Raw genomic sequence first — 21,157 nt, 5'->3', positions numbered from 1 at the left:
TGGTAGATGACTTGATGGCTACTTTTTTAAGAGCTCCAGAAGTCCAACCCAAACAGTACCAATCTATCCTTCCATCCATTCACTTAACACAGTGAATATATTTTAAGTTCCTAGTATGTGCCAGTTACTCGGCCAGGCACTAGGGATAGGAGAAAAAAATTAAAAATCAAAAATAGTGTCTCACAGGTTCGCCATTCATTGAGGAGACACATCTACACAAGGGTTGCAACACGGAGTGTATTATTAGAGTATAGAATATAATAGAAGTGCTTGGGAAACCAAAAGAAGATTCACTCTGCATGGGAACATTAGGGAGGGCTTCACAGAGGAGGTGATGTTTGAACTGAGTCCTAAAGGATGTATAGGAATTTTCTAAGCAGAGAGTAGAAGGGAGTAGGAAGACAGCATTCCAGGCAAAAGGAACAGATTGGGCAAAGAAACAGTACAGAGTGGCAGAGCTCACTGGGAATGCTGAAGTGGCAGATCATCGGTGAATACAGGAGAGGGGAAGGACTTGAGCTAGGCAGAGCCAAAGAATGCTGAAATACACAGAATTAAACGTGAAGGCTTTTATGCCAGGCAATGGCATCATCAGCTATTCCTGTTCTAGAAAGGGCACTCTGGCTGCAATGTGGAGGAGGGAGTGACTGCAGGAAGGGAGGTAAATGTGGGCCTTCAAGAATGAACTTAGGCACTAGCAGATGGAAAGGAGGGCGGATCTGACAGCTGAAAGAGCAGCAGAATGGACAGAGCCTGAAGACACACTGGATATGAGAGCTGTGAGGGGGGCAGGGATCGAGGATGACTCCCAGATTTGGGGATTGAGGAAGGGAGAGAATGGTCCCACTATCTCAGGCTGGGAACTCATGAGAAGAAGGCAGTTTGGGGTAGAGAATGGTAGGTGGGCTGATGAGTTCAGTTTTGCACAGGCTATGTTTGAGATATTGGTGGGGTCCCTGAGTGAAGATCCCCAGTCAACTGCAGGAAAGAGAAGGCTGAGATGGAGACTTGGGGTCTTTGTGTGCTGGTGGCAATTCAAGCTCTGGGATAGCACGTAGAGTGAGCAGAGGCAAGGACCAGAACCGGGATGGAGTGGGATGGCGGCTGTACCACCACTGCTGTTTGGTTTGGGCCAGGGGTTAGCAGGGAGGTTAGAACACGGGCAGAGAAGAGATGCTGATTCCCAGATCTGACAGTGGAGTCTAGGACACCAAGGTCAGCCTTCAATCCTGTCTGTAAGCAGGTCAAACATTGAAGTCATTCTGGAGAGAGTCCCATTTTATTATCTGCTCAAATATCCCCGTATTTTATTGTGAAAATTGCATACTCACACATCTTTTTTCACACCAAAAATGCACCTAAACCCCAAGTTCTATCAATTACAAACTGCTTTGTAAACATTGTTTCTTTAGCAAAAAATGTTTTCCTCCTTTTCTCTCCCCATCTCTATCACAACATGCTTCCAGACTCCCCAAACAACTCAACCACCATTTCTTTTTACACATTTACATTCTTCCTAATTTCTATCCTTTAATTTTTGGAACCTGTTTCCCTGGTTGTTTTCTCTTTCTCTTCTGTTAACAAAGTCCCACCGAAACCTTGTAGCTAAAGTTTTAAACTTGACAACTCTTTTATCTTGGTACAGTTAGACAACTGCCTCCAAAGTCCTCACCTTCAGGAATAAAAGGCCTTGGATCTTGAACCTCCTCCCCTAATACTTAGACTTTCTTGGAGAGGTATAAAACAATGCCTATGAGATGAAGTCTGGCAGGTTTGCCACACAGAGCAAGTCTCAGCCCAATCTCAAGCCCCAGTTTCTACATCTACAAAATGGGATAACACTAAATACCTACTTCTTAGGATTGTGGAGAGAATTACACAGGATAATGCATTTAGTATGTTTAACAGAATACCTGCCACATAGTAAGTCTCAATAAATAACAGCATTTGTCACCATCACTGCTCTTGGTAAGGCCTCCAATCACCAACTATGTAATAATTTTCAAGCAACAGAGCACAGTGCAAATTCAGGGGATGGGACTAGATTACTGCTAGGCTTCCTTCCAGGACTAATATTCTAATCCATGCCTTCCAGTCTACACCAGGGAAGCATGCCCGGTGGGTGTGGCGCAGCTTGGGCCCGGGCGATGTTTGAGTAGCAAGTGCCAACACACAAATGTTGCTGGGAGCACATGAGAAAGTGATAAATAGCAAAGAGAGAAGTGGAAAGATCCTTAGCACAGAGCCAGCTTCTCTTTCCAGAAAACCAGAAGAAAGGCCTCCTTGTTGCACTTTCTCAACAAATTCCACTGATGAGCTTCATCTAAAAGTTTCAAAACGCAAAAAACAAAACAAAACAAAACGCTGGTTGAAGAAAAGCTTCCTCCTTCCTTATGCCCCATCAACACATGAACATTTTATTTTAAACATCAAAGAATTAACTCCTAAGACAAGCCTTGGCTTTTATTCCCAGGGGCTCCTTTCTGCATCTGTGGACACACAGCTAGCTGTGACCACTTTTTCTGTTACTCCACAAGACCGAACCATAAAAGGCTTCCTACCAGAGGCCCAAGTATCATATAAACAAAAGCATACATCAAAATCTAGTAAATTAGTCAAATTCTTTAGTCTAATGCTCATCTCCAAATCTCTAGATATTTAAACTCCTCTCCCGTATAAAAAAAAAATCACTTATATTGCTGAGTTCTTGCTATAGGCCAAGAACTCAATGCTTATGATTCTGCAGAAAGTTCTGTTATTATCCCCATTTTATAGACAAGGAAATTGAAGCTGGGCATGGTGGCTCATGTCTGTAATCCCAGCACTTTGGGAGGCTGAGGCAAGCAGATTACCTGAGGTCAGGAGTTTGAGGCCAGCAGCCTGGTCAACATGGCGAAACCCTGTCTCTACTAAAAATACAAAAATTAGCCAGGCGTGGTGGCAGGTACCTGTAATCCCAGCTACTCGGGAGGCTGAGGCAGGAGAACCACTTGAACCCAGGAGGCGGAGGTTGCAGTGAGCCGAGATCACACCACTGCACTCCAGCCTGGGTAACAGAGCAAGAATCTATCTCAAAAAAAAGAAAAAAAAAGGAAATTGAAATACATGAAAGTTAAATAGTTCTTGCAAATTTGCAAACAGCTGCTGGAGACTTGACCCTAGGTAGGGGGGCTCTAGAGTCAGGCTTCCCACCACCATACGATGTGGCCTGTCACCTGCATTTTCATTTCCAATTCCTTCATATTTTCTGTTCCCCAAAAGGCACTGTCCCTACAGTCCAGCCAAGGGAATTAGTTATTGCAGAGTTGAATTCTAGCCAAACTGATAAAAACTATTTTAAAAGTTGACATTTTTCAATATATTTCATTTATGAAACATTGTATTTGCTATTTAAAGTATTTGCAACTAAATAATGCATCACTTAAATTAATGAAGGGTTCACATTGAAATGTGTCCAATGGAGCAGGCATTTCAGTTAGCTCTGTGCTTATTCTTTTTTTTTTTTTTGAGACAGAGTCTCACTGTGTCACCCAGGCTAGAGTGCACTGGCATGATCTTGGCTCACTGCAACCTCTGCCTCCCGGGTTCAAGCAATTCTCCTGCCTAAGCCTCCAGAGTAGCTGGGACTATAGGCGTGTGCCATCATGCCCGGCTAATTTTTTGTATTTTTAGTAGAGATGGAGTTTCACCATGTTAGCCATGATGGTCTCCATCTCCGGACCTTGTGATCCACCTGCCTTGGCCTCCCAAAATGCTGGGATTACAGTAATGAGCCACTACGCCCAGCTCTGTGCTTATTCTTTTTTTTTTTTTTTTTTTTAGATTGAGTCTCACTCTGTCGCCCAGGCTGGAGTGCAGTGGTGCAATCTCGGCTCACTGCAAGCTCCGCCTCCCGGGTTCACGCCATTCTCCTGCCTCAGCCTCCTGAGTAGCTGGGACTACAGGCGCCCGCCACTGCACCTGGCTAATTTTTTTTTTTTTGTATTTTTAGTAGAGACGGGGTTTCACTGTGGTCTCAATCTCCTGACCTCGTGATCCGCCCGCCTCGGCCTCCCAAAGTGCTGGGATTACAGGCGTGAGCCACCGCTCCCAGCCTCTGTGCTTATCCTTTAGTCATCTTAGGTGTTTCCAAGTCCTATTCTCCCCTAGGATTCACAGGTAAGGGAAAAATTTCATATCAGTTTTGATGTTACCTCTGTGAGGCAGCTCTCGGAGGCACCCTGGGGGGTCTCTCGAGGGACATGGTGGGTGTCCCATCCACTTGTGGGGGGCCTGGACTGCGGCTTCTGGTAACTTCAGGGACTTCATTATCCTACAGCAAACAAGGTGAGAAAGAAAGGCAAAAACTACATTCAGCAACCAGCATAGCTGGACAACCATAACCCAAAAGCCCCTTGGTCCTCCTTAGGCTGGGGCTGAAGGTTGTTCGCAAATTGATAATCAACCCAGCCATACCTGGCAGCTTTCCATTTCCTCCTGAAGTCACTGAGGAAGATAATCTGGCCCCGATGACCATTAATTGCCTGAATTCTAATTCCTTGCTATTCAAAGTGTACTCTGTGGCTGGTCAGCATCAGCATCAGGTGGAAGCTTATTAGAAATGCCCACCCAAGGACTCTTCTCAGAAGGCTTCAGAGTTGGCAGTGACCCATGTGGCCCCTCCTGCTTGTCCCAGCCACTGGTCCCTGGATCAAGCTAGACACATGTCCCAAATTGGGCCAACCTGGAATGGGGCCTCAACCTAAAGCAGCAACTTACTCCCTGCTCGGAGGCCTACCGGACTCAGGGGACTGTGGAGAAGCAGAAGGCAGTGGTGTGAGGGGAAAGAAAGCAGATGTGCACAGAGAAGCAGAGACCAAAGAGCTTTTGGGCCTGGGACACACAGAACAGTGACCCCGGCTCCCTCTGGCAGGTCCTGCAGCTCCTAATCCAGACCCGGAGCATGGCCCCTAACCCTGGATCCCCTGAGACTCACCCGCTCCTTCCCACAGATGCCCCTTTTGGTTTCACTAGTAAGAGTGGATTTCCACCTGTCTATTTCCTTCTTTCCTTTCTTTCCTTCTTTTCTATTTATTGAGGTGAAGTTAACATAAACTTAACCATTTTAAAGTGGACAATTCAGTGGCACTGAGTGTATTTACAATGTTGTGCAACCTCTATCTAGTCTTAAAACATTTTCATCACCGCAAAAAGAAACCCTGTGTGATGGTGAATACTGACTGTCAACTTGATTGGATTGAAGGATGCAAACTATTGATCCTGGATGTGTCTGCGAGGGTGCTGCAAAAGGAGATTAACATTTGAGTCAGTGGGCTGGGGAAGGCAGACCCACCCTTAATCTTCATGGGCACCATCTAGTCAGCTGCCAGCCAATATAAAGCAGGAAGAAAAATGTGAAAAGGAGAGACTGGCTTAGCCTCCCAGCCTACATCTTTCTCCCATGCTGCATGCTTCCTGCCCTCAAACATTGGACTCCAAGTTCTCCAGTTTTGGGGACTCGGACTGGCTTCCTTGCTCCTCAGCTTGCAGGTGGCCTCTTGTGGGACTCTGATTGTGTGAGTTAATACTACTTAATACACACACACACACACACACACACACATATATACACTCTGGCATTTCATATAAATGGAATCCTATAATATATGACCTTTTGTGCCTGGCTCCTTTCACCTGGGTTTCTATCTCTTGCGATGAAATGACTCCTAGGACAAGATAGGTGGGGTGGAGTCCCAGCTCTCACCTCGTTGTCCCCTTCCATCCCGCTGCTCACACTGAGGAGGCTCCGGGTGCTGGAGCGGTTACTCGTGCTACCTAAAGGGTAGAAAGAAAATCAGCTGGATTGAGGATTCTTTCAGGCTAAAATAAAATAGAGAACTCTAGAACTTATTTAGTTTTATTGATATAAATAATACATAAGCTGTAAGTATGGGGTTCTTCCAACTTTGGCCATCTTATACTTTTTGTTTTTTTAGAGACAAGGTCTTGCTGGAGTGCAGTGGCATGATCACAGCTCACGGTAGCCTCAAACTCCTGGACACAAATGATCCTCCTGCCTTAGCCCCCTAAGTAGCTGGTACTACAGGCATGTGCCACCACACCTAGCCAATTTTTTTTTTTTTTTTTTTTGTAGCAACAGGATCTCACTCTGTTGCGCAGGCTGGTCTTCAACTCTTGGGCTCAAGCGCTCCTCCTGCCTCAGCCTCTCAAAGTGCTAGAATTACAAGTGTGAGCCACTATGTCCAGCCTAATACCATTTCATTAGAGTTCAGTTTTTCTTTCAGCATGAAACAAAATTATTCACTTTTTGATGACTAACTTTGGCATTACTGCTACCATTGAGTGAGGGCTTTGAAAATGTGATTGCCATTTAACCCCTATGAAAATCCTGTTTGATATTAGTGCTCCAATTTGAAGGACAAGACAGCAAAGGTTTTCTGATTCTCAGCTCTTCAGTGGTATTTCTAAAATCTGCAAACTAACTTTGTTGCTGTAGTTTTTTACTTAGGAATTCAATTAGCAAACAGGTATGTATCACCCATGCAGACAGGCCTTGTAATAAGGGGCCAGACCCTTTGACACAAAACAAAATGCAAAGTACACAACTCAAAAGTATAATTTTTTTTCCCCCGAGACTGAGTTTTGCTCTGTTACCCAGGCTGGAGTGCAGTGGCACGATCTCAGCTCACTGCAACCTCCGCCTCCCAGGTTCAAGGGATTCTCCTGCCTCAGCCTCCCAAGTAGTGGAGATTACAGGCACGTGCCACCACGCCTGGCTAGTTTTTGTATTTTTAGTAGAGACAGCGTTTCATCATGTTGGCCAGGCTGGTCTCAAACTCCTGACTTCATGATCCGCCCACCTTGGCCTCCCAAAGAGCTGGGATTACAGGTGTGAGCCACCATGCCCGGCCCTCAAAAGTATAATTTATGTTCATGGTCAGAATTGTGACTGTGAGTTTAGGCACTTGAGGCTTTTCAGTTGGGAATTTATCACCTGTATCATTAGAATGGCACCATCCAATAGAACTTTCAGGACATCTTTTACTGTGTGTATCCAATATGATAGCAAGTGGGAAACATGGCTAGTTCAACCAAGGAAATGAATTTCAAATTTTATTTAGTTGTAATTAACTTAAAAATGTAAATAACCGCATGTGGCCAGTGGCTACCATACCGGACAGCACAGCATTAGAATAAGCCCCAGCACATGGTGATCTAGCAGAGAAGAAGAAAAAATAAGAGTTAATCAACAAAAACAAGGAGATCTTAACTTTAATTTTCCAATATTCTCACTAACAACATAGTCAAGATCTTAGGTTTGCTGAATTTCCACTTCAAATAGCTCCTGGTCATGTAAGTTTATAGGTAGTCAAAAAGTAGTTCTGACTGCATTCTGGTATCAACTTTGACCGAATTAATTTAGATGTTAGCTTGAATAGAAAAGGTTAAGATTATAATTTTGAATTCTTTTTTGGGGACAGATTTTTAAATAAAATAATATGTCAAAATGTTTCTATAATCTAGGGGATGCAGAAATTGTTTATTAAGGAACATGATCCGGGTGCGGTGGCTCACACCTGTAATCCCTACACTTTGGGAGGCTGAGGCGGGTGGACACGAGGTCAGCAGTTCAAGACCAGCCTGGCCAAGATGGTGAAACCCTGTATCTACTAAAAATACAAAAATTAGCTGGGCGTGGTCACGGGTGCCTGTAATTCCAGCTACTTAGGAGACTGAGGCAGAGAACTGCTTGAACCCGGGAGGCAGAGATTGCAGTGAGCCGAGATCATGCCACTGCACTTCATCCTGGGCGACAGAGTGAGACTCCATCTTAAAAACAAAAAGGAACATGTGATCCTGTCCCTTGCTACTCGTTACCCATACACAACACTGTTCAAGGACCAGGCTGTCTTTTTCTCCCTACTCTTCCCAGCCCACTCCTGTCCACAAGTCTAAAACCTCCTCAGTCTCCAAGGCTCAGGACAAATGCCATCAAAACCTCCCCACATTCCCCCAACTAAAAGTAGCCCCTTGGGCCCACGGGCTCCCATCCCTCTGTGGCTAAGCCTCCCCATGCCATTCCTCATTGTTCATCACATTCCCTTACGATGAGCCATAATCCTTTTGAAGGTTATCTACTAGCAAGAAGTCATAAAGCTGCCACAGTCACCGGCTCCGTGACTCCGGAAACTCATAACCATCAGTTCCCACTGTCCCTTCTGCTGGCATTCTTAAATTTTCAACCCCAATGTTTGGCTCTGAACCTTGGCCCTGGCCCTCCTCCTCTCCAGGCTGATGACTTGCTTGCCCAAATCCCCTCTAGGCTACACAGTTGTTAGGAGACTCTGGCCCTAGCTCCCATCATCTTCACACTTGCCAGGGGGAAGGGGGGCAGTGCCCACCCCTTGGTAGGCTTCTACCATCAGGGGAGAAGTATCGGACAAGCATATAACACCATGCTACTCTTGTACTTTCTCTCCTTGTACAAGCCGCCTGAAGACAGGCTCTGGTTCTTTTTCATCTTTGGTTCTCTAGCGTACAGTCTAGCTCAGTATACACAGAGCTGTCCTCAGTATTTGGTGGATCAATGAGTGAGAGAAAAAAATGACCATATAAAAGTATAATATGATTCTTAAGAAACTTGGTTACACTTGAAACTAGCGTCTGTTTTAAAAAAGAAAGAAAGAAAAAAGAAACTTGGGCAGACAACCTAGGAGGTCAACAGCCTTTCTGTTATGAAATTTTTGTTCTCTTAAACATAACACTAATGTCTGGTGCTTGAATTTTTAGTTATAACCAGATTTAACCTGCAACTGTTTTTCTGTGGTTCCCAAGAGATGACAGCTGCATCATCATAAAAACAGTGCTTCTTTCAGGATGTGATCCGGGGGTTAAGGGGCAGTTGGTGGATAAGCTGGGCCATCCTCACTCTCCCTCCCTGCCATGGGAACTATTTCTATTTGAAAGGCAGTACACCCCCACAGTTAAAAGCACAGGAAGATATGGATGTGAATCCCAGACCCCCTGCTTGCTTGCCAAGAGACTTGGGGCAAGTCGCCTACCCTTTCTGCTCCATTTTCTTATCTAGAAACTCACAGCACTGCTGTATAAAATGAACCCGAAAATATGGTGACATGCTTGGCACAGGGCATGCAAAGAGATAGCATTTGATTAATGGAAGCAGCTATCTATACCATTATCCATTTCAAGATGGTAGACTAACCACCGGTGACCCCCAGTCAACCCCCCGCCCAGGATCCAAACCTTTGTATGCTCCTGCCCCCTGCCGCACTCTAGCTTAGCCATGTGACCTGCTTTGGCCAATATGGCATTAGCAAGTGTGATGCAAGCCAAAGCTTCATAGGCAGTAGCACACTGGAGCTTTTCCTTTAGGCCTATTCCCTCTCCAGATCTTGTTGCCACATAAAAGGCTATGAATTAAAGGCCATGTGTAGAGAGGCCCCGGAGGATGAGAGGTTTCCTTGGATGTTCCAGCCCAAGCAGGGCTTACTGCCGAATGCTGGCTCATGAGTGACCCCAGCCGATGCCACAGAGGAAAGATGAACCACCGTCCCCACTGAGTCCTGTTTAAGTTGTAGGATAAGGCATAAATAAAGGGTTATTTTAAGCCACTACGTTTTGGCATGGTTTATTGCATGGCAAGAGATAACGGAAACTGTGTAAGAGGGGCCGGGTGCAGACTACAGCCACAAAGTAGAGTAAAATCCATTGGTCTGTCATTTAGTAACATTTTCTAACCAGATGAGCCAGCCAACCCTGGGCACTAAACCACTGCACAAGGGGAAAAGTACAGTTTATTCTTCCCATCTTCTCCTCACCCCAGGCTATCCCCCAAAAAACATATACACAAAATCTGTTCAATTACTCTGAACCTGAAATTAGTGCATTTCTCTTGTTAAATTTCCAGCTGTCACTCTCCTCCTCCGCCCTGGGATGCACTGTTCTCACCCTGAGAGGGTTCTACCACTTCTCCTCTCCTCCTCCACAGGTCTGAGAGACAGAGATAGCCACCTGTCCCTTGCTCCTTCTGCCATCTGTGATCCCTGAGGACATCTCTCCCATTTCTGAACTTGTCAGAATTCTCAAATTGCCCCTGGTGGGCTTTGCATACAAATGATCACCCCCATTATGTAAGAGGAAGTTTTCTCCTCTGTCCAGACTAGACTTCCCAGGCAGTCATGTGATAGGCTGTGGGTCTGTTTTGACAGGTAACGATGGCAGAGACATTCACCTGAAAGAGAAAGGAGCTAGGATCTACTCGCACCTTTGCCATTCACTGGATATGTAACCTTGGGCAAAATTCTCTCTCTTTCTGGGTCACAAATACCCCATCTATAAAGGATGAAGGAAAACTAGCTCAGAGGTTCTTGACCTAAGTCCATGGGTGGGCAAAATTGTGTGTGTGTGCACACAGACACATGCATACACCTGTGCATGTGTCTGGGGGACACAGCCAAAGTATGTATCAGATCCTCAAGGGGCTTTGTGATGCAGAAAAGATTAAGAACCCTAGGGTTAGATAACCTTCCTGCTCCAACATGCGTTATGGGGTTCTCTGCCCGACATTTAAGGAGATATGAGTCCTGAAATTCAGCTGCTCTCTGGCTCTTTTATTGCTTTCCTACCTGTTTTGTTAGCACTGAAATGTATGAAAGAAGGAACTCACTCAATCTATGTGGCTGTGAAGCCAATGTGTCTGGAGTCAGCTAACACTGCCCTGGATACGGGAACAAAGCCCTCAGCTCCTGCCTGGTGCATCAGGCTGTATTGTCTGTGCAATCAGATGACTATTGAAGCTTTCCAGCCAAAAGGAAGGCATTTCCTAATTAGATCCTCAACCTGCCTGTAAAGTTGGAATGTTCAAATTTGAGTTCATTATTTTCTTTTTTTCTTCTTTCTTTTTATTTTACCTGAGTCCATTGTTTTCTGATATTTCTGACTCTGTGCCCTTTCCTTTGCTTTATCATAGTTGAGGAATCAGCAAAGAATGGTGGCTAAGAGACACCATTAGCTATTTAACCTAGGCCAGAGCACTAAGCCTCTTGCTTCCTCCTCAGTAAACAAAGATGACAGTCCCTATTTCGTAGAGCTTCAGTGAGAAGTAAATTAGATAATCTATAAAGAGGCTTAGAATATAGTAAATGCTCAATAAATGTTAACTATTAGTATTAGGTTTTGATATTTAGAAAAGGGCTGGAGTAATAATTATCACGTAACTGGGCTTCATGGGATACAAAGCAAACCTCATAGTCAAACAGTAACTCGGCCCCACCTTTTACACCTCTCAAACCCAAACCAGTCCCCACTGGAGATCTCCTGGGCTCTTAAGAGGACGTTTCCTAAGGTCCAAGGGTGCCAGCTGGAGCCCAGTCGAGAAGACCCCACCCCCGCACCCCCAGCTGCTCACTTGCTGTGCTGGAGGTGCTGTCTGTTTTCCAGTCTCCTCGTCTCAGCTCCGTCCTGGGGGGAATGACACTTTTCCTGGGGCCACTCTCATAGACTCCAAACTCCACTTTCGCAGGCAGCTGCTGTGAGTGCCGAATTGGGACCGTGATCTCCAAGTCTGGAATTGGAGGAAAGAGGGATAAGCTGTCAAGATACCAGACTGTCACCTGCCAAGCTGCTCAGCGGCTTCCCTCCACCTGCCTCTCTCAGGAGCCTGCAGGGGAAGGGGAAGGGGAAGGGAAAGGGGAAGGGAAAAGACAATGGGAGAGGGAGGGGCCCTGGGTTGGTGGCCCCCTCCCCTTCAGCACTGAAACTACTGAATCCTGTGTGGCTGTCACTGAGAGACTGAAGAGAGAAATAGAATAATGTGAGAAAGGGACAGAGAAGCACTTCTGCATCAGGGAGTGGAAAGAACAAACCATGAGAGAAAGGTTTGGGCTCTCAGCCCTGCCACTTAGCAGCTGTGGAACTCCAGCAAGACAGTTCTCCTCTCTGAATCACTCCCCTTATCTGAGGAGGGGTATGTGCATCCTTGACTGTAATAACAGGCTGCCCTATGCACCAAGCAGAGTTCTGAGAGCTATGGTATTTTTCATTCATTTAACCCCCACAACACCCAAGAAATAAATATTATTATCATCAATGCCAGCAGAAACTAAGGTACAGAGAAGTGATGTAGCATGTCCTGTCAAATAGCTGGTAAGTGGCAGAGCTGGGATTTGAACCCAGGCTCCAGAGTCCGGGCTCTTAACCTCTGCTTGTACAGCCTCTTGGTCTCTGCATAAGGAATGGATAGTGGGTGGGTGGGTGTGGGCTGGGTGGCCCACAAGCACAGTAATGACCCAGAAAGCTAATGAAAGGAGGTCCTTCAGGCCTATGAAAGATTTTGTGACTTGCAAGGCCCATGAGGTAAAGACAGCTGATGCCTTTGTTGAACAAAGCACTGACCTGACCTCCTTACTGGCTTAGCCCTGCCCAAGAGTTGTCTCTATTCCTCCCTACATTTCCAATGCTGGGTTCTAGGAGCAGAAAACAGCAACTCTGATGAGTAGAAAAAAAGTCTGGGGGCAGCAGCACCAACTTCCTCCTGAAGGCAAGATGTGCTCCTGCCTCAAGACTCCCCCGGCCTGGGACCTTCTCAAGCCCAGGGGCAGGGTTTATACAGCAGTGGCTGTACAAACTTGGGTAGAAGAGGTGTTAGCTTTGGGGACGTGTGCTTTTATCTTCTGGTACCACTTCCTCCTCCACCTCTACCCTTCTAGGGGACAGGCGTGGCAGGAAGTTCAGAGAGTCCAGGGGCAGAGGTGGCTCCACCTACCAAAGCCAGAAATCTGGTGGGGTGAATGGATAAACTGGGACAGGATGAAGGAGCAGCGAGAGGACAGGGCACACCAAGTCCCCCAGAACATTCTGCACAGAGAATGATCAGAGTGGATTGTTGGCTTGCATAGGCACGAGCCTTCCTCATCTGGAGACTCCAGCTCCAGGTGTAGTGTATGGTCCAAGTGTCCAACCAGCTTCCTAGGGTTTTGTGTAATCCAGGTCCTTTTCACATGCTGGGGCTCTCTTGGCTACAGCCATGCCGTGGAAGCACCCACCCCAGCTTGGAGCTACTTGGGCAAAAGATAGCCAGGGGCACTCTCACATGGGTGGCACCCACAGTATCTTAGAGACCAAACGAGTGTCAGTCTTTTTTTTTTCCTTCCTGCTCTGACTTAGATTTTTAAAAATCATTGTTTGTTTGAAGGCCGGGCGCGGTGGCTCACGTGACGGAAGCTCGCTGTGTCGCCAGGCTGGAGTGCAGTGGTGCCATCTTGGCTCACTTCAACCTCTGCCTCCTGGGTTCAAGCAATTCTCCTGCCTCAGCCTCCCGAGTAGCTGGGACTACAGGCACACACCGCCACGCCCAACTCATTTTTGCATTTTTAGTAGAGACGGGTTTCACCATGTTGGCCAGGATGGTCTCAATCTCTTGACCTCATGATCCACCCACCTCAGCCTCCCAAACTGCTGGGATTACAGGCATGAGCCACCGCACCCAGCAAAAAATCACTTTTTTTTTTTTTTTTTTTTTTTTGAGATGGAGTCTTGCTCTGTCACCCAGGCTGGAGTGCAGTGGCGCAATCTCGGCCCACTGTAAGCTCCGCCTCCCGGGTTCACGCCATTCTCCTGCCTCAGCCTCTCCGAGTAGCTGGGACTACAGGCGCCCGCCACCACGCCCGGCTAATTTTTTGTATTTTTAGTAGAGACGGGGTTTCACCATGGTCTCGATCTCCTGACCTCGTGATCCGCCCGCCTCGGCCTCCCAAAGTGCTGGGATTAGAAGCGTGAGCCACCGCGCCCGGCCCAAAAATCACTTTTTTAAAAGGGAGATTCCGGTCTGCTTAATTAACTTCAAGGAGGCAATTTTTTAACCTCAGCTAGTTCTATAAAGAAGGAAAGTAAAATACACAGGAAAAAATAAGAGAGTCAAAAGTTCAAAAAATCAGGTAGAACCAGTCTGAATGTTTATAAAATCCTGATATTCTTGGAATAAAGGTACAATGCTAGGAATAGTTATCATGATTATATTGCATAGTGTTTTCCCAAAGTGCATTTATATGCATTATTATACCTCCTTTAAACTTCATGACTTCTCCATTAAGTAGGTAAGTCAGGTTATAGCCCCCAGTGAGGAAACTGAGGCACAGAGTGGTTAAACGAATTGGATCATAAAGTGATTCAGTGACAAAGCAGGAATCAGAACCCAAGTTTCCTGGGACCCGGTTAGCTCCTCTATGTCCTGCTCCACAGGACACACCCAGAACACAAATATTGATTATCTTCTCTGTGAGGCCATGGCTCTCACCAGCCCTTCTCTAATTTCCTACGCCATCAATGCTCTGTACCAGCCCAGTAAGAGCAAACAAACCCCTGGGGTTGGAGTAAAACAGGCAAGTTATTAAGAACAGTCTTAATTTTTAATTCTCTTTGGCATTCTAACCCAAATTAAAGATTAATATTTTTTCCCTAAGGCAAACAAAGTTCTCAAATGAAGAGTCAGTCATTGTGTTTAGAATGGGTTATATTCTTAGAAAAGATCCTTTAAGCACAAACATTATTCATCAACTCTAATTTTCCTATAGATTAATGTTATCGTGTGTCAATAATATGTCATATTTACTCAACCATAAATGATGCCCTCTCTTTGGCAAATGCTGCCCTTTAACCTCAGCATGCAGTACAGGGTCCAACTTCTAATTGCCTGAGGCTGTTTCTCATAGCAGAATAATAAGTGCCTCTCCCCAAGCAGGCCTCCACCAACGGCTGATGGGGGCTGGTGTATAAATGTCCCAGCTGTATCCTTGCTCAGGTGGGTGTTCTCCACTGACTCCTCCCTGTCTCACTTCTCCATCCCCTACCACATTCCCTGGGATCACCTCCCACACCAGCTATTTGCTTTCAAATCCTTATCAGGGGAGAAAAGTTCTAGAAATGGAAGTGGTAGTGCTGGCACAACACTGTTAATGTCTTCTTTATGCCACTGAATTCTATTCTTTTTTTTTGTTTTTTTGAGACAAAGTCTCTCATTGTTGCCCAGGCTGGAGTGCAGTGGTGCGATCTTGGCTCACTGCAATCTCCGCCTCCCAGGTTTGAGCGATTCTCCTGCCTCAGCCTCCTGAATAGCTGGGACTAGAGGCACTTGCCACTACACCCAGTTAATTTTTGTATTTTTGGTAGAGACAAGGTTTTGCCATGTTGGCCAGGCTGCTCTCGAACCCCTGGCCTCAAGTGATCCTCCCACTTCGGCCTCCCAAAGTGCCGGGATTACGCTTTGGGTAATCCTGGGTGCCACTGCACCCAGCCTGAATTATGCACTTAAAAATGGTTCAAATGGTAAATTTTATGTTATGTATATTTTATTACACTAAACACCACAAACAAGGAGGCCCTTGGGGCTGACAGGCAGAACGTTCTCCCATATAGATTGCTTGCCGTCCCCAGTCATTCTTGTTTGGTATCAAATTATATACAGTTTAATCTCTCAATAGTTATGACATTGATTAAAGCCCCTGATACAAGAAGTACAAACACTTAACACTCCTCTCCCCAAAATATCCTTGTCAGAGGGTCTACTTCTTGGGGAGTGGCGGATAGGGGCTGGAGATGGGCAAACTAAGCCATGCTCTTTTGGAAAAATGTAGACATTGACCATTCTAATTTAAACCATAGCTACTGGTGGGTATAAATCACTTGTTCAGAGCCTGAACAGCCTTGGGTGAACCTTGCATAATGTTTCAGAACTTGTGGTTCATTTTGGATGGCCCTGCCTGAGAGGACCTCAGCTGGTGTGTGGGCCTCTGTGTAATCATGAGTGTGGACACTTTTAGGAGTACTCCCATGTGCCAGGCACTGTGCTAGGCACTGGTTATACCCTAACTCATTCAATGCTCCCTAATGGGGTGGGCCCTTTCACTTTTACCATTTTGCAAAGGAGGACTCAGGCTCAGGAAGGTGACATATCTCGCCCACAGCTCCCAGCTAGTGAGGGGTAAGCAGTGAGCAGTAATTTGACCCCAACCTCGCTGGCCCCAGAGTCTATTCCTGTACCCCTCTACTCCTCTGCATGTGCATCTGTCCTGCTTCAGTACCTCCAGTGGCACCAGGTGGAGCCCAGATGAGTGGTCAGGATGTGATGAGACCCAGAAGGCTCAGGTCTTGAGCCCAGACGGCTGAGCACACGTGACTCCAACACTAGGACTCCTGGGCCTTCAAACACTGGTTGCACCGCCAAATCACAGGTTTCTTGATGCTGTCTGTATTTAAAAACCTGAAATGTCTCATTCCATCAAGGTTTCTATCTTTGGGCTCATGGACTCTAGTTTTAAAAAGCATCTCAGCTCTTTTATCACTGAGACCCCTATTATCTGACCCTAGGATGACTGTGCAGATCTCGAAACAGCTTTTCTGCCTTCTCTCCTTTCTCTTCCCCTCAACCAGGAGGACAGACAAGTGTGAACTCAGGTACCGGCAGCATAAATTTAAAATCCAGACATCCAAGCAGAAGACATAGGATGACCTGTCTGACCTTCTGCGATGGTTAAAACCTCTTAACCCCTCTTCTCCCAAAATCATTAACATTCACTAGGTTAGTACTACCTTCAAAACACTGTGTTAGGCATGGTGGAACAGACCCTAGTAGGGAAAGCCAGACCTGTGTGAATACAAAGATAACTGACTCATTAGCTACCAGATGGTGAAGCTAGTGTCTCATAGGTCTCTGTATTTGGCAGGGTGCCTGGTGCTTGTTAAGTGTGGAATGAATGAGTGGTGTCACCAAACAGTTTCCTGAAACCGACCATTCCAACAAAGCCTTCTAGAACTCCATCACTGTACTGTTCTGCACACTGGGGACTCCAGGGAGCACACAGTAGACAAGTTTTTGCTCATGTGGAGCTTCTAGTGGAAGGGAGATGGGGTGTTGGACCATAACCTTGAGAACAGAAACCAAAGATGATTCCAGTCTGCGATATGTGAAAAGAGAGGACGCCAGGGAACAGAAAGTGAGTCGTGGAGGCCTACTCTGGAGAGAATGGCAGAGAAGGCCTCTGATGAGGAGATGCCACACTGAACTCTGAAGGATGAAAAGGGCCTGAAGGTGAAGATATGGGGAAAGGCTGGGGAATGGCAAGTGCACAGGCCCTGAGGGAGAAATGCTCTTGGCTTGTTAGAGCAATAAAAAGGAGCCCAGGGACTGCGGCACAGCGTTTAGGGGAGAATGGAGGATGAGCTCAGGGGTCAGATCACATAGGGCCTTGTAGGCTGTGGGCAGGAATGTGATTTTACCCTGAGTGGGACAGGAGCCCCTGGAAGGCTTTGATCAAGGGCATGGCATTATCTGATTTTTAAATTTTTTAAACATCATTGGCTACAATGGGTTAACTATAAAGGGGCAAGAGTGAACATGGGGAGATGACTGAGTGGCTACTCCCTTAGTTTAGGCAAGAGTCGATGTGGCTTGGCTGCAGCAGTGCCATAGGAGATGGTTAGAAATGACCAGATTTAGGATGCGCTTTGGAGGCAGAACATCTGTGGACTGCTGATGGCTTGGATGAAGGAATGAGGTGATAGCAACCAGAGACAGAAAAAGAGAAGTGCCAGATGAATGGAAGGGGTGGGAGGTCCCACATATGCTTGAATGAGGAAGGAATACCATGGCCTAGAGTGGTCCAGGAAGGTGTTACTGAGAAGGGGCTGCCAGGGCTGGGTCTTGCAGCCCAGTAGATTTCATACAGGTGAGAAGGAAGAGGCATGGCATGAGCAAGGGGCCCATGGCAGGAGAGAATGTCCCGTTTGGAGACCAGGGTGTTACCAGCCCAGCTAGGTTCATGGGAAGTCAGGCAGTTGATGGCAGCTGGAGAGAGACTGTGGAAGCTGTGCACAAACAGGGCTAGATTTTAACTTGGTTCTTCATGTAATAGGGCTCCATTCAAGATCTGAGTGCCTCTGAAAGCCTTCTCCTGCATGCTCGTCTTGCTATAAGGCTGGCCTCGGTTAATCACAGAGGACCACTATGCCAGAGGCTCTCTGTGGGAAGATGCATTATGGGTAAACGCCAACTTCTTGCTCAAGGGTGGTGATGCCACATGGCTGGCACGGGGGTAGGCTTAAGGGGAGCGGGGGCCCAGTCCGTAGTGCACACCACTGGAATTTGTGGCCCTGCTGTTGCACCGTGGAAGCCCTGCTACACCTGGGGCATGGGCTTCTGAAGCACTGTATGGTGTGGATGCAGATGACGCCATTGCTCACCAGAATCAGAAACAGACACTGTGTAAATGAGATTTTCTCCTTTCTCTGCTTAAAAAACATACGTCCTCCTAATTGCCAAGGGGAGAGTCAGGTGTCTGCAGAGGAAGTATCACCATCCTATTTGAGTGAAAAGGTGGAAGGATGCAGAGTTGAATCCACTTATTCACTTCTGAGCATGTCTTATGTACGAGGTACCAGATTGTTTACAGAATAAATAAGATATAACCATTGTCCAAAAGGCCTTTACAGTCTAATGGGGGACCCAGATCTGTAAACAGTGTGATGAGTGCTGGGCAAGTGGTCTGCCCACTCAGGCCATAGCCAAAAGGAGAGTCAAGGACAACAGATGACAGCAATGTCCCACACAATGCAGCACCCTAGGAAGCCACATACCTGTCTGCTTTCCTGATTTTTGCTTCTCTCTCTGTCTTCGGGTGATGCTGTCTCTTAGCCATTTAAGATTTTCCTGGAAAAAAATTTGGTTTATTTTTTAAGTGTACAAGAGGATAATACCCTCCGGACATGAGAGTTTCTTTCAGATTGTATGCTGTTTGCAGGGTATATCACATTGCAGTCACATTTACAACATGAAAATGAGGCTCAGCGCATTCACAGTCAGCCCCCAGAGAAATCCAAATACTCACAGAATCTGTGCCTGAAAAGCAGACATCTCTTCCACAAGAAAGTGTCTTTCCTCCCCTCTGGTTCCCAGCTCTGTTCTATATGGCCCCGCTCATGTATGCCTCTTAGCCCAGCTCACAAATACCCCACAGGTATTCCTGTCTCTGAGACTGTGTTCTCACATCACTCCCCTGACCTTCAGGGATGTTGGTTCCTCTCCATGAGTCTGGATCAAGGCCCACTTTCTCCCTGAAGCCTCCCCAGATATACCAACCATCCAGCACTTGGGCTATGCTGCCCCATCGTGTGTGCACACTCTTGTGCCTTGCCTCTTCGAGATACTGTGAGCTCTTCAAGGTCGAGAGACCAGGTCTTGTACCTTTCCATAATCCTGCCATCTGGTCCATTGTAGTCATTCAATAAATGTTGAATAGATATGTAAGGGTCAAGATTGTTGCTATTTTAGTCAATTAACAATAACCCCGAAGTTAAGTGCCTGAGCATTCTAGGGAAAATGTCCAGACAATCTGGCTGGAGCAGAAGGTTCATGTGGGGGAGTCACAGGAGGCCAAACTGGAAAGGGGGGTTGGTCTGCAGCTGCAGGTTGAAGAGACTGAGCTGTGTCCAGGAGGTAGCAGGGAAACACTGAACATTGTGAGCTTGTCATGGCTTTAAGGTTCTAGTGAACTAGAGAAGAAGGAACAGAGGCCAGCAGACCTTCCTGGAGACTATGGAGTATGCCAGACACAGGCAACAGAAGCTGACATGCGGACGTGGCTAGGGGAATGGAGAGACAGGAGCAGATGCAAGAGGACAAATGCCGCAGAGCAGGAGCAAGCAGAACACACCGCTGGCTGGGTGTGCGGAAGCACGGGAGAAGGTCAAAGAGACTCTGAGGTCTGATCTCCCTCTCCAGGAGAAGACAATGTGATGAGCACAGAGAGGCTGTTGGGAAAGGAAAGCGGCCTTGAGGGATGGTTTGTTGTTAGACATGCTGCGAGCCTGGGGCACCTCAGGGGGACAAAGCCAACTGGTGGCTGGAAACATGGAACTGGAGACACAGACTGCACAGAGAAGGAGTTGAAGGAAAGCTTCAATGTCCACTTGTGAGAGAGTGACATGAAGGAGACAGAGGAGTGGACAGAGAGGCAGAGGAAAAGGAAGATGAGGCCTCCACCCAGGAACGTCTCCACACCACCAGCCCCCTGGAGGGGAGATGCTCAGGAAGTGCCTGGAGGCTTCAGGGAACCAAACAATGTGAGCCCCCATGAACTGGGATTCTGCCGTATTGAATATAAACCCATTGTCTGCTATGCCCAAGAGTTCTGGGCCAGCTCATGGGAAGGGAAGAGGTCTCTTAGATATAAACACAGAAAAACATAGCACATGTATACCTATGTAAAAAACCTGCATGTTGTGCACATGTACCCTAGAACTTGAAGTATAACAACAACAACAATAACAAAAAAACCATACTTGGAAAGGATTTACCTTTCTGCAACAATGGACTGGTACATAAGGATGATGGTAATGATAAGGCACGTAAATTATATTCCCACTGGAAACCTGCCCTGTCCACCCCTTCTCATTTCCCTTAACCTTATCCTCAAACTACTTTAGCTGAGAAGCTTTCCAGCAGACTGAGTTAGTGGTGGCTTATACCTATTTATATTTGTATTAATTGCTTACAGATTATACCTCATATTAGCAATTACCTTACACTACAAGAAAATGTAAAAAAAAAAAAGAAAAAGAAAAAGAAAGAGAGCTAACATTTATTATGTATTTACTACGTACCAGTCATGCTGCTTACAGTGGCTTATATCACCTAGTCCTCCCCTTTCACATGAGGCATAGCAAGGTCAAGGTCATCCAGCCACAAATAGCAGAATAAAGATGTAAATTCAGGCTGCCAGCTCCAGAGCCCTGGCTGTTCTTAACTACTGGGCCACGTGGCTGCACAACTTGGCAAGGAGCAAAAAAACATTGTTTAGCCAGGGCCAGCCTTTTCTCAGCAGGACTGCAGCCTCCTGGGGGCTCCTGAGTGAAGAGCGCCAGTGATTCCTGCATTCAGCTCTCCAGAGTGCCCTCCCACCCTTCAGGCCCCAAAAGGGAGGGAGGCAGCTGGCAGAGCAGGTGCCCCTGTCTGAAGGAGCACTAAAAAGGCAGAAGGTATAGTGAAGGGAGCACAGGCTCTGAGGTGAGAAAGGGGAGGTTTGAACCTTGACTGCCTCCTCACCTCTCTGAGCCTCAGTTTTCTGTAGAACAGGAGGAATAATAC

The 21,157-nt window shown here is 46.6% G+C and overlaps 1 protein-coding gene across 1 annotated transcript in view; it reads right to left on the bottom strand.

Annotated features, from left to right (window-relative positions):
* The window catches only part of PIK3AP1 (phosphoinositide-3-kinase adaptor protein 1), a 128,955-nt gene that overhangs the window by 5,157 nt on the left and 102,641 nt on the right, over nucleotides 1-21,157 (bottom strand). The window contains exons 13-16 of the mRNA XM_003255272.4: nucleotides 18,649-18,721; nucleotides 11,429-11,584; nucleotides 5,744-5,814; nucleotides 4,194-4,312 (exon numbers count right to left, since the gene is read on the bottom strand). Coding sequence (XP_003255320.2) covers nucleotides 4,194-4,312; nucleotides 5,744-5,814; nucleotides 11,429-11,584; nucleotides 18,649-18,721 — 419 coding nt within the window. The remainder of the gene's footprint in view (nucleotides 1-4,193; nucleotides 4,313-5,743; nucleotides 5,815-11,428; nucleotides 11,585-18,648; nucleotides 18,722-21,157) is intronic.

The sequence above is a fragment of the Nomascus leucogenys genome, chromosome 3, assembly GCF_006542625.1.
Source record: "Nomascus leucogenys isolate Asia chromosome 3, Asia_NLE_v1, whole genome shotgun sequence".
Classification (NCBI taxonomy): Eukaryota; Metazoa; Chordata; class Mammalia; order Primates; family Hylobatidae; genus Nomascus; species Nomascus leucogenys.
Note: the sequence above shows the minus strand (reverse complement) of the source record. Positions and strands in the feature narration are given on the sequence as shown.